Below are 13,078 nucleotides of genomic sequence, written 5' to 3'. Positions count from 1 at the left end.
GGTAAATCTTATGGTATGTGAATTAGATTAAAATAGAACTATTATTAAAAAATTATGTACATGAATGCTGTCAACCTAGAAGCTATTAGAGGAAGGCAGCAGAGGAAAATGGGATTTGAATGTAGGTTTGGGTAAATAGCCCTTTTGAAATTTAATTTTTTTCTGTAACTTGGGAACAACATACTTTCTAGGCCTATGATGAGGATTAGTGAAATAACAGAATTTTTTGCAAAATGTTCTATGAATATGAGAGAAGTATTTTCCTGAGAGGATTTTAATATCTTTCTGTCTCATAGCATGGGAACACCATTCTGGAATCTGTTTGCATCTTCCTTTTCCTCCTCTCCTCCCACTTTGCTTGTCCTTCAGGGTATAGAGGAGGAAGGAAAGTAAAATCACAGTCCCTTCCCAGGGTGGTCAGGCCCACCTGAGTTCTGTTTGCCCCCTGCTTCAGTCTCGTCTACCCACCAAGTGCCTGGCCTGGTATGCAGAGGGGGCCTGTCTTCAGATTGTCTTCTCCTTCTCTTCAGGTGGGCACTGGGGAGAAGAAGAAGGTAATGGGGGTCCTGGATATCTACGGCTTTGAAGTATTAGAGGTGAGAGCTCCACCCAACCTCGGTGAGGGCTTTCCCAGAGTTGGGGCAGATAGGCTCAAACTGGGATTTGTGAGGGGAAGGTCGGGCTAAGAGGGAGGAAGGGTTTTGGGCTGAGCTGGTCTTTTTCACCCGTGTGTTCTCCCTCAGGATAATAGCTTTGAGCAATTTGTGATCAACTACTGCAATGAGAAGCTACAGCAGGTGTTCATAGAGTTAACGCTGAAAGAGGAGCAAGAGGAATATAGGAGAGAGGTATACTCAGCCTTCTTCCTACTTCCCCTTTGACTTCTAGGCACTTGCCAGATCTTTCTCCTTGATTACAATTTCCTGTCAGTTGTTCCTGGATGGGACACAAAGGACAGTAAGTTTCCCTTGCATAGCGGAACATTCTGGCATTACCAGGAAACCCTAATTTTCTGCTTTTCACCCTCCAGTTTCCCCATTCTTCCACTCGAGGTCAGGCAAGAAAGGGGCAGATTAATGGAAGGCTGTGGGGATGGGGAAAGTCCTGACAGTGAAGGGACAGCTGTGACTGGCCTAGGCAGACTGCAAGCCACATTGAGAAAGGGGCATTTCTCCAGGGCTTGGCACCCTACCGCATTCCTTTGTGTGCCCTTCTCTAATGTCTCAGAATTCTTTGTCTCCTCCAGGCTCTGGCTGATGTCACTGTTCCCTCTTATAACACCCCGATCCTAGACTTCCTTACCGGAGTGCCCCATGGCTCAGAATTTCCACACTCCTCCTTCTGGTCAGCAAAATCCCCTGTTTCCAATGGCTAGGTGTTAGAAAAGCTCTCTGATAGAGCTCATCTACTCCAAAGTGTGAATGGCTGCAAGCCTCACTCATCAGAACCCTCCTAGACATGGTCCCTGTGTGCTCCCAGGAATCTGCTTTGTCAGAATTTCAGGCAGTGTGATCACAATGCATGTCAAAATTCTTTTTAGCTGTTTAGTATATTTTTATTTTAAAAATTTAAATGATCAAACAGATGATACATTCCCGTGCTTCACAATTCAAAAAACTTAAAAGAGATGTATCAAGAAAAGTCTCTCTTCCTCGATGTGACCATCCTCCCCACCTAGAGGCAACGAAAGTGGTCCCCCTTCCAGAATTCTTCTATGTGTCATCAAGCAAATTTGTGAATATGTTTTTCCACAACGTTTAACCAAGTGGTAGTGAATACATGGTGTTCTATACTTTGGTTTCATCAGCTAACTGTATCTTTCTCTATCAGTATGTAAAGATGCTTTTCTACAGCTACATAGGCTATTAAGAATATCATAATTCATTGAACCAGCTAGGAAAGGTATTTTTGGGATGAAGTGGGAGGACAATTTTACTTAATTCCACTCTGCATTCCCTAAAGATCTGTGAGGGAAGAGGGAGAGAAAGGCCTGTGTTGCTCAGCCACTCCTGGGTGTGGCCTGAGCCTAGGAGGTCTGGCCCTTAGCTGGGATCAGGAACCATCCTGCCTGCAGGCCTGATGCCCAGCAAAGCCATAGAGAATGGTTGTCCTTGGGTCTCCTGCTTTTCTGGACCATTCTTGCTCTTTTAAAAGATTATACAGTCCCAAAGGATGATGTAGAACAGTGGCTCTTAAAGCACAGGTCCAGGAGCAGCTGCTGGGAACCTGTGAGAAAGGCAAAATTCCTGGGCCTGCGCGGACCTGCTGGGGTGGGGCCTAGCAATCTGTGCCTTTTGTAAGCCCTTCAGGCAGTTGTGAGTGCACACCCAAGTTTGAGAACCACTGATGCAGGTCTTTGAAGATGTTAAATTAACTTTGTTGTTTGACAGTAAACTCACTCATGTGCTTTGGTTTTATAGTTTGTTGCCAGAGCAGTACAACCATTGGCTCTTCTACATGCTCAAGGATCCTTCCCACTCCCACAGTGGGGTAATCCCTACCCCAGTCTTTACCTAACATATTCACCCTTCCCTCTCCACTCCACAGAACCCAGAGGGCTCTCTGCATTGTTGTACCCTTTTGCTCTGGATCCTCCTGTCTGTCTCTCCACCCAACAAATTCCCCGTCTACCTTAGAAGGATGGGGATGTAAACAGAAACCGCACCAAGGACCCCTCTGAACTATAGGGCTTCCTCATGGTCCTTTGTTGGGTGGGTGAAAGGGGGCCTGGGTCTGATGAGGTCTTTGGGGACTTCTGGCCCTGCTCCGTGTAATTTTTCGCATCTCCCCTTGCCAGGGCATACCGTGGACAAAGGTGGAGTACTTTGATAATGGGATTATCTGTAACCTCATTGAGCATGTGAGTTAGCCTTCCCTTATCTCTGGTACCTCCCCTTCCAGACTGCCTGCACAACCTTACCCTGTCTCTCTTCCCTGTCCCTGCTGCCCGCTTGGTAAGGATGGTAAAGAAGGCAAAGGATGAAGGGGCAGGGGGACAGCAGTGGAGATGTGCACATCTTGGAGGGATGAGGTCTAGGTTGGGCTGATCTTGTTCTGACCAGAACCAGCAAGGAATCCTGGCCATGCTTGATGAGGAGTGCCTGCGGCCTGGGGTGATCAGTGACTCTACCTTCCTCTCGAAGCTGAACCAGCTCTTCTCTAAGCATGGTCACTATGAGAGCAAAGTCACCCAGAACGCCCAGCGCCAGTATGACCACACCATGGGCCTTGGCTGCTTCCGCATCAGCCACTATGCGGGCAAGGTGATCTAGCAGGGCTGGAGGGGAGAGACTAGGGCCTGGCACAGTATGATGGCAATGGGGAGGAAGTGGGGGAAGCTGAGAACTGGGCACACTTCACAGTGAGACTGGGAGGGCCAAGTGCTGGGATGAGGTCTCCTCACCAATAGCCATTCCTCCACAGGTGACATACAGCGTGAATGGCTTCATTGACAAGAATAATGACTTACTCTTCCGGGATTTGTCCCAGGCTATGTGGAAGGCCCAGCACCACCTTCTTAAGTCCTTGTTCCCTGAGGGAGATCCCAAGCAGGCATCTCTCAAACGCCCCCCAACTGCTGGGACCCAGTTCAAGAGTTCTGTGGCCATACTCATGAAGAACCTGTATTCCAAAAACCCGAATTACATCAGGTGACTTGCTGGGCACACAGAGGAACATGTTACATGCATAATGGCATGTGCAGGGTCCATACACTGTAGAACATTCCATGTTGGGAGAGCTCTTTGGAAACAGGGTATTGGAGGTCCTTTCTTCATGGAAAACAGAGCCAGATGAGGAGCTGAGAGTCATGTGGTGGGGAGGGCATAAGACTTTGGTGGGGATCCTGCTATAGTGAGAGACTGGGAAGGCCAGTGTGTCCACTTCCTCTGAAAATTGTCAACTAAGGGGAATGGGCACAACATGGGTATGGAGACCAGGATGGGTTACAGCAGCAAGGTACAGCTCTGAGGCCTGTGCCTGGCCCACCCCCCACCAGGTGTATAAAGCCCAACGACCAGCAGCAGCGAGGCCAGTTCTCCTCGGAGCTGGTGGCCATCCAGGCTCGGTACCTGGGGCTGCTAGAGAATGTGCGGGTGCGACGGGCAGGCTATGCTTACCGCCAGGGGTACGGGCCCTTCCTGGAAAGGTATCGAATGCTGAGCCAGAGCACTTGGCCTCGGTGGAATGGGGGAGACAGGTAAGACTTGGTGGGGAGACCGGGAAGCAGGGAAGAGCAGTCAATGCAAGGGATGTTTGTGGGGGAAGAACCCAGTGGTGGCATGCGTATCACTGGAACTCAGGGATGGATGATTAGGGAAATGAATGGAATGAAATCTGCTCAAGCCCTGAACTCTTCTCCCAGAGTGAGAGGGGTTAGGGGAAAAGTGGAAGAGGGCAGTGTTCTGGGATAGTGGGCTTTCCCTATCTGCTCTTGTAGGGAAGGGGTGGAGAAGGTCATGGGGGCCCTGAGTGTGTCTTCAGAGGAGGTGGCCTTTGGGAGGACAAAGATCTTCATTAGAAGTCCCAAGACGGTGAGTTAGAGTGTACATTTGTGCTTGGTGGGGATGGAAGATTCAAGAGTCGGAGAGCCCACCTAAGGGAGAGGCTGCAGGGGAGGGGAACCTCTAGCTGGAAAGGGGAGTAGATGAGGAAGTTCTCTCTTTGTGGGACTTTATCCCTGGGAACTGAACACTTGGGTCTCCAGCCAGCCCTGAGTCTTGGGAGTTAGGTATGCTTGCATGGCCCACTCTGATTCCTCTGCCTAAGCAGCCAAGTCCTAGCATAGGACTGTGCGTTTGGAGTTGATGCTTGTTGGGTGAATGAATGAATGAATGAACTGGGAAGACAAAGGAATGATGGAGGAACCGCTGGCTGAGAAGCCTGTGGGGCCATGGAATGCAGGAGGAGAGCATGCTCTTTCCCGAGGCCAGCCTCTCTGTTCCACCTCTCCACCTCTCCACAGCTTTTCTTCCTGGAGGAGCAGAGGCGCCTCCGACTTCACCAGCTGGCCACACTCATACAGAAGATATACCGGGGCTGGCGCTGCCACACCCACTACCAGCTGATGCGCAAGAGTCAGATCCTCATTTCCTCTTGGTTTCGGGGCACTATGGTACCAGTTACCCCCAAAATCCCATCTACCTCACTGTGATAGGAGGGTGGGAAGTGGGAGAGGTGGTTCAGGAGATGGAGTTTTTCTAACATGACCATTGTTCTACAGCAAAAGAAACACTATGAGAAGCTAAAGGCATCAGCATTGTTGATCCAGGCTTTTGTGAGAGGGTGGAAGGTAATGGGGAAGGGAGGGGGGTTTCCTCCCCATACATGGTTCCTTCAACCACATGGGTCCTCCTGGATTGTGCCAACTGCTGGGAGGAAAGAGTAGCAGAGAGCAAGGCCTGGCCGCACCCTGGACATACCTCTGTGTCTGGGGTGTTTCTGGGTTTGCTCTGTGTGTGTCTGGGAGTGAGGACTCATGTTGGGGAGATCTGTGTACATGCCTGGGTGTGTCTCTTACTTGGCAGTGGAGCTCTGCTCCCTGCCTAGAGTGTTGTCCTTTCCTCCAGCTGCAGTCTCAGCTCCTTACCTTACTCTGTTCTTTGTGTGGCTGAAAAATAAAAGTCTAAGTCTAGGTGTCTTATCTTTACTTTGGAGCCTTTCTTGTATGTCCCTGCCAGGTTCGCAAGGATTATCGAAAATACTTCCGGTCAGGGGCTGCCCTCACCTTGGCAGATTTCATCTACAAGAGCATGGTAAGTGGTGGGAGTTGAGGGTGGAAGAGTGGAGTTAAGGAGGGACAGGTTTCGAAGAGGAAAATGAAGGGCTGAAGAGGAGATGATTCAAAGCTTTTCCCCAAGAGCTTCCTCCATCTACATATACTTAAAATTCAGTCCCTGGAGAGGAGAGTGGGCAGCAGTCTGCAGGGAGCAGGTTCTAGCCAGCGCCTCATGGCCCAGGGGCAGCATCAAAGTGCATTTTGGTTTGGGTGGACACTGTCAGCAACCTTGTGGCAGGAGGGGGTCCCAGCACACCCACCAACTGGTCCATGGTGCCCGGGCCCAAGAAAGAGACTGGGGTGGATGGTTAACAGTAGATGGAGAGGTGAGCCTCCCTGACGAGCAGATGGAGGCACTCAGGGTTAGTTCAGCTGGCCTTCCAAGGCCCATTGTAGGTTTGGGGTAAAGGTGGAGGAATCGTTTCCATCTTCTGTCTCCTCTGAAACTATAGCAGGTGAGTCCAAAATTAATCTCAGGAAGGATCTTAATTCTGGAGGACTCAGGCCAGGGTAGGCAGGAAGAAGCCAGAACCAGGCCTGCACATTCAAACTATGGGCAGTTTCCAATGAAAAGAAAACTGGGATAGAGGAGGTGATTTCCAGGGACATCCAACCTATATCGATGGTGCTTCCAGGTGTTGGAAGGAAATGAGACAGGCCACAGCAGTATTTCCAGTGACAGCTTGGGGAGGGCCAGAGAGGAGGAGGGGTAACAGGAGACCTGGGCAGAGGGCTGGTAAATTAGCACTGACCTCTGCTGACCTGATGTCTGAGTTGCTAGACATCTGTGCTTGCTCTTACTGTGCTCATCAAACATGATTGGAGCTCCTCTGCATCATCAGAGAGGCTGGAGCCCTGAGCCAAGTTGAGGAATGGGGGCTCTGAGCTTCTTCATTGCCTCCCTGAACCTTCATTGTATCTTCCTGGGATAGTGGGCTTCATCTTCCTGGCCTCTTCCACCACCTAGTCTCTCCTCTTGCCGGCTCCAGGGTGTCTGCCCTCCAGAGTACGTGCTCTCTTGCTGTATACCTGAGACCTGTAATCTAATCTTGCTCTTATCTCCTGACCCTCTTCTACTTTTTCTTTCACTTGTGTATCACCAGGTGTCTGCTGAATGTCACCCCAGGAGCTGTTGGGTTTAGACCAGTATTCCAATAAATCACACCTTCTACAGAAGCATGTTTGCAGGGGGGCACTGGGCATTGATTCCCTCAGTGTTTCTGACTAATCTAGATTTTGCCATTGCTTTGCCTGTAACTGATGCTAATACTTACTATTTTTTGAACATTTATTATGTGCTAAGCCCTTTACATGGATTAACTCTAATGCTTTCAACAACCCTGTGAGGTAGTTCCTTTTCTTTCCTTTAGTTTTTCTTAGGTAACTAAAGCCCAAAGAGGTTGAGTAACTTGCTAGGGGTCCCACAGGTGGTAAGTGGTGGAGCTGGGATACATACTACTTGACTCCAGAGTTTTAACCAGCCTAGACTGCTTCCCCCATTAGCAGCCTGAATAGCCCAGGCATCCATGGCCCTGGATAGACCTGGAGGCAGGAGGGCTCAGAGGAAAGGCAGACATTTCCCCTGCCTTCTCTTCCCTTTCTCCATGTAACCATCACCCAGATTAACTGTCACATATTATAATTACCACCCCTTGCCCCCATGGTAACCACCATGTGTTTATGAGTTTATGAGTCTCTGTGTTGTCTGTGTTTATGAGTCTATTTCAGTTTTGTTTGTTTTGTTTTTTAGATTCCACATTTAAGTGAAATCCTATGGATATTTCTTTCTTTCTCTGCCTGGGTAATTTCACATAACATAATATCCTCTAGGTCCATCCATGTTGTCACAAATGGCAGGATTTCTTTCTTTCTTATGGCTGAATAATATTCCATTGTGTATATGTACCACATTTTCTTTATCCATTCATTTATCAATGGACTTTGGTTGCTTCCATATTTTGGCTATTGTAAATAATGTGGCAATAAACATTAAGATTGCATATATCTTTTCGAATCAGGAATTTTGTTTTCTTCAGGTAAATTCCCAAAGGTGGGGTTACTGGCTGTATGGTAGTTCTGTTTTAGTTTTTTGAGGACCCTCCATACTGCTTTCCATAGTGGTTGTACCAATTTATGATCCCACCAGCAGGGTAGGAGGGTTCCATTTTCTCCACAGCCCCGCCAACACTTTATTTCTTATCTCGTTGATTAGCCACTCTGGTGTGAGGTGTGACATCTCATTGTTGTTTGATTTGCATTTCCCTGATGATTAGTAATGTTGAGCATCTTTTCATGTGTCTGTTGGCCATCTGTATGGCATCTTTGGAAAAATGTCTATTTAGATCCTCTGCCCATTTTTAAATGGGATTATTTGTTTTTTTGGTGTTGAGATGGATAAGTCCTTTATATATTTTGGATATTAGCCCCTTATCCAATATATCATTTGCAAATATATTCTCCCATTCAGTAGGTTGCCTTTTTGTTGTGTTGATGGTTTCCTTTTCTGTGCAGAAGCTTTTTAGTTTGATACAGTTACACATGTTGATATTTGTTTTTGTTTACTTTGCCCAGGGAGATATATCCCCAGAAAATAATAATTAATGCTGATGTTCAAGTGTTTCTTCTAGTTATTTTATGGTTTCAGGCCTTATGTTTAGGTCTGTAATCCATTTTGATTTTATTTTAGTGTGTGGTGTAAGACAGTGATCCAGTTTAATTCTTTTCCATATAACTGTCTGGTTTTCCCACTACAGAAGACATAAGTCAGAACTTTCTAGATCTAGAGAAAGCAAACAACAAAAAGAAAACCCTCAGAGACTTCACAGCAATTAGAATGGGGGATTATGAGAGATGCTTAGGAATATTTATTAATTGAATTAAATCAGACCAAGGACTGGGAATGAAGATCAAGGTCTAAGGTGATTAGACCAAGCCTTCTAGATCTCTGCAGTGGAAGATACAGAGAGCCTGGATAGTTCCTAGAGAGTTACAGCAATACATTGTGTGCTGTGCCTTTTTTCTGTTTTATTTTTTTTTTTACACTAATGTCTTAGAAAAAGGTTTTCATAAAAATCCCCCAAATCTAGAAGTGCTCAAGATCAAGTCATTGTCTATACCTTCAACAGTTCTATCCCATAAATAAACAGGGGGCTAGGTGCTCCCTGGGGTACAAGGACTTAAGAGTCCTTGTGCTAGACTGGGAGAGACTAACTAGTCAGATGCCACAGGTGAGACTTAATTGGATCCTGGAACAGGAAAAATAAAAAAGTTAAAAAGGGCATTTTTATAAGTTTATAAAGGACATTAAGAGAAATTTGAGTAGGCATTGCTATTGGATTAGTGATGTAGTTAATGTTTGTTTTCTCACATTTGGTGGTGGTGGAATTATAATAGTGTAGGAGAATGTCCCAGCTCTTGGGAGATGCATGCTTAAGGTTTAGGGGGGAAAGTCATAATATCTGTAACTACTTTAGGATGATATGGCAGCAAAGATTTGCATATATGTACATATATATGTATTTATATATTTACATGCATTTGTGTGTATGTGTGAATGTGTTAGGGAGAGAGAGGGTGAGCAAGCCCTCAGGGCAAGATGTTAACATCATCAGTTGGTGAATTTAGGTGAGGGATATGCATTACACAGATGTTCATTGTAATGTTTTCAACTTTTATGCAAGTTTTAGAACTTTCAAAATAAAATAAATTGTATTAAAAATTTTTAATGTAGTCAAATTATGTCCCCTTAAAACTCTTTAATGGTGTTCCATTTTACTCTGAATAAAAGCCTATGTCCTTACCACAGCCTACCAGACCCCTTCATGATCTGTCCTTGACCAACCACCTCTCTGATTTTCTTTACTGTTGTTCAATTTCACCCAGTCACACTGGCTTACTTTCTGTTTCTGGAATATGCTGCCACTCACTCTCTCTGTCTCCCTACCCAGCACAGTGCCAGCACAGTGCAGACACTCAAAAAATGTTGAGGGTGAAGAAACTTGAAACCTGGGATCTTGATTCCCAAGGACTCACTGTCTAGAAGAGGGAGAAGATTTTCATGCAAATAATAGGAGTACAAAAATAGAAGTAGAGACAACGTGCTGTGAGGCTTCATAGAAAGGAAAGGCATCTGATCCAGGAATCGGGGAGCTGCATTCCAAACAATGGATGGGACTGGGTTGGCAGAGTTGAGCTGAGAGCAGCACAAACTAAAGCACAGAGTGGTAATGGCTGGGCTGGGCAGAGAGCTTGACAGGAAGTCATATCTGGTTGGGTGCCAGGGTAATGCAGGGAATCCTGTGACATGAAGTTGGGCTCTAAGAAGAGGAGTTTGAATGCCAGGTTGGAGTGTTGGGCTTGACTGGTCAGAGAGGCTGAGCGATGTGGTACCTGTCTTGTAGCTAACAGTCAGTGGCAGCCAGCTGTAGGCAAGTGTGAGCCGGAAAAATAGGAAACTCCAGGAGCACAGTATTGAGGCCAGTTTCCATCTTGGGTCTTTCCACCTCACCACCCTGGGCAGCAGCAGGTCTCTGCTTGGAACCACCTTTCCGCCCTTCAGTCTCCCATTTATCACCAGCCTGTACTGCATGTGAAGAGATCCAGGCGGAGGCTTCCTTTCATCTCCTTCGCTCCGCTGGTTGGTTCTCCCTCTGTGTGGCTTCCTCCTTTCAAGTGTAATCTGGGTACGAGTTTGCCTGTTAGAAGGTCTTTCTTCTCATCGTTCCACCCCTCATCCCCCTGCTCCCAACCCAGGTACAGAAATTCCTACTGGGGCTGAAGAATAATTTGCCATCTACCAATATCTTGGACAAGAAGTGGCCAGCTGCCCGTTACAAGTGTTTTAACACAGCTAATGAGGAGCTAAAGCGGCTCTTCTACCGCTGGAAGGTGGGTACCTCTCCAGGCACCTTCTCCTCTCGCTTGCCTTCCCCCACCCACTTCCCTCTGATTTCCCTCTTCTGTCTCACTCTTCCACTTTTTTTCATTTTTCTTTTTATTGTGGTAAAACATACATTACAAATGTTACCATTTTAACCATTTTTAAGTGTACAGTTTAGTGGCATTAAGCACATACACGTTGTTGTACAACCATCACCACCATCCATCTGTATTTTTTCATCATCCCAAACTGAAACTCTGTGCACATTAAGCAATAACTCTCTTCCCCCAGCTCCTGTAACCTATAATCTTTCTGTGTCTGTATCTGACTATTGTAGGTACCTCATGTGGGTGGAATCATACAGTGCTTGTCCTTTTGGGTCTGGCCTATTGCACTGAGCAGTGTTCTTTCTTCAGGAAGTGCTTATTGAGCATCCGTCTGGAACTAGGCCTTGTGCTGTGTGCTGGGTGTACAGCCCTCATGGGGCTCGAAGTTGATTGTTTCCATCCCCCTCCCCCAGTGCGCCTCAGCCCCTGCCTCTCTGAAGTGTCCAGGGCCTGTCCTCTCCCCTCTTGTCTCTTCTTCTCCAGGCCCTGCCCCTCTGTACCTCTCTGTGTTCTGCCTATTTCCCTCCCCAGTCCTACCTTTCTCCTCCATGATCTTGGCTCCTGCCTTCCCCGTCACAGTGCAAGAAATTCCGGGATCAGCTGTCCCCGAAGCAGGTAGAGATCCTGAGGGAGAAGCTCTGTGCCAGCGAACTGTTCAAGGGCAAGAAGGCTTCATACCCTCAAAGGTAAGAGCCTCATAAGCCCTGCACAGTGAGTTTATCAAGAGCAGAGAAGGTGCCCAAGTGGGATAGAGCAGTGGTTTCCAGACTTCAGTGTGTGTCAGAATCACCTGGTACACTTGACAACATCCCGACTGCTGCACCTTGCCCTCTGAGCTTCTGATTCAGGGGCCCATGAATTTGCCTTCCTAGCAGGTCCCTGGGGGGTGCTGATGTTGTCCTGGACCATGCTCTGAGAAGCACCAAGATAGAGGATGTGGTGGAGGATGGGGAAAGGGACTTGGGAGGACAAGGGTGGGAACTCAGTGGGGAGAATTACAGGGACCTGGAGGTCAGTGCTAAGGACCTTGTCTCCACTGCATATCTCCTGTGTCCTCAGTGTCCCCATGCCTTTCAACGGTGACTACATTGGGCTGCAAGGGAACCCCAAGCTGCAGAAGCTGAAGGGCGGGGAGGAAGGGCCTATTCTGGTGGCAGAGACTGTGAAGAAAGTCAACCGCAGCAATGGCAAGGTGGAAGCCTGCATCCTGGCCTCCCCACAGTCCGACCTGGAGCTGTGGGGCCTACAGTGGGAAGGGTAGGGGTTAAGCCTGCCTTTCCTCACCTTCTTTGTTCTGTCCCCAGACTTCCTCTCGAATTCTCCTCCTGACCAAGGGGCACGTGATTCTCGCAGATACTAAGAAGTCCCAGGCCAAAACTGTCATTGGACTAGACAGTGTGGCTGGGGTGTCAGTCACCAGCTTCAAGGATGGGCTTTTTAGCTTACATCTGAGTGAGGTACTAGAGCTGGGTATAGGCAGAGCCTCAGACGAAGGTGGTGGGCATTATGGGGCTGTGGTAGGCTGGAGGTGATGGGGACCAGAACTCTCACTCTGGGCCTTTGATGTGTCTCAGGCTGTTCCTGAGGAGAAAACTGAATTCCTCCCTGCTATTTTCCCTCCTAGGTGTCATCAGTGGGCTCCAAGGGAGACTTCCTGCTAGCCAGTGAGCATCTGGTGGAACTGCTGACCAGAATGTACCGGGCTGTGCTAGATGCCACACAGAGGCAGCTTCCAGTCACTGTGACTGAGAGGTAAGGCAGTGAGCTGAGGGTGAGGGATGGCTGGGCCAGTGACCAGGGAAGTTCATGTAGGCAGGAAGTGAAGCAGGGCTTGGAGGTGTTCCTTAGTCTCCCTGGCCAACTCCCTGGGGCCTTGAGTCTTCTACCACGGAGTGGGTGGGGGATGTCCTAGCCTCAAATTGGGGTAGCCTACGGGAATAGGGGTGAGCGAGTGTGGGCGCGCCTTGCCTCTCTGTTCCCCTCTAGGTTCTCAGTGAGGTTCAAGGAGGGCAGTGTGGATGTCAAGGTCATCGAGGGCCCTGGGGGTGGTGCGAATGGCAAGTTAAGCTGCAAGAAGAAGGGGAGTCATTGCTTGGAAGTGACTGTATAGAGAAGTGGTGGCGGCCTGATGCAGAGTCGACAGTTTCTTCCCCCTGGACTAGCACCCCCCCCACCTTTGTGGGAGGATGTCGATGCTCAGAAAATTGAAGAACCCTTGAAGAGGACCTTTCTTCTCCCAAACTTTTCCAGTCCTCTCTCCAAGCTTAGCCTTCTCCCACCCTCAGCTTCTGTGCCCACTAATAAAACAAGTAACTT

General features: G+C 48.0%; 1 protein-coding gene across 2 annotated transcripts in view; it reads left to right on the top strand.

The window, feature by feature from the left end:
* Nucleotides 1-13,078, top strand: part of MYO1A (myosin IA) — a 27,989-nt gene extending 14,911 nt beyond the window's left edge. For both annotated transcript variants that reach the window (XM_057486805.1, XM_036894954.2), the window contains exons 13-28: nt 531-596; nt 744-848; nt 2,798-2,860; nt 3,063-3,263; nt 3,424-3,650; nt 3,998-4,198; nt 4,439-4,532; nt 4,964-5,113; nt 5,222-5,290; nt 5,679-5,753; nt 10,529-10,663; nt 11,342-11,448; nt 11,822-11,954; nt 12,067-12,219; nt 12,387-12,514; nt 12,749-13,078. In XM_057486805.1, coding sequence (XP_057342788.1) covers nt 531-596; nt 744-848; nt 2,798-2,860; nt 3,063-3,263; nt 3,424-3,650; nt 3,998-4,198; nt 4,439-4,532; nt 4,964-5,113; nt 5,222-5,290; nt 5,679-5,753; nt 10,529-10,663; nt 11,342-11,448; nt 11,822-11,954; nt 12,067-12,219; nt 12,387-12,514; nt 12,749-12,872 — 2,031 coding nt within the window. In that variant the 3' untranslated portion in view covers nt 12,873-13,078. The remainder of the gene's footprint in view (nt 1-530; nt 597-743; nt 849-2,797; nt 2,861-3,062; nt 3,264-3,423; nt 3,651-3,997; nt 4,199-4,438; nt 4,533-4,963; nt 5,114-5,221; nt 5,291-5,678; nt 5,754-10,528; nt 10,664-11,341; nt 11,449-11,821; nt 11,955-12,066; nt 12,220-12,386; nt 12,515-12,748) is intronic.

This window comes from Manis pentadactyla, chromosome 10 (assembly GCF_030020395.1).
Source record: "Manis pentadactyla isolate mManPen7 chromosome 10, mManPen7.hap1, whole genome shotgun sequence".
Taxonomy (NCBI): Eukaryota; Metazoa; Chordata; class Mammalia; order Pholidota; family Manidae; genus Manis; species Manis pentadactyla.
The sequence above is the reverse complement of the archived record's forward strand: the minus strand, read 5'-3'. Positions and strand labels throughout refer to the sequence as shown.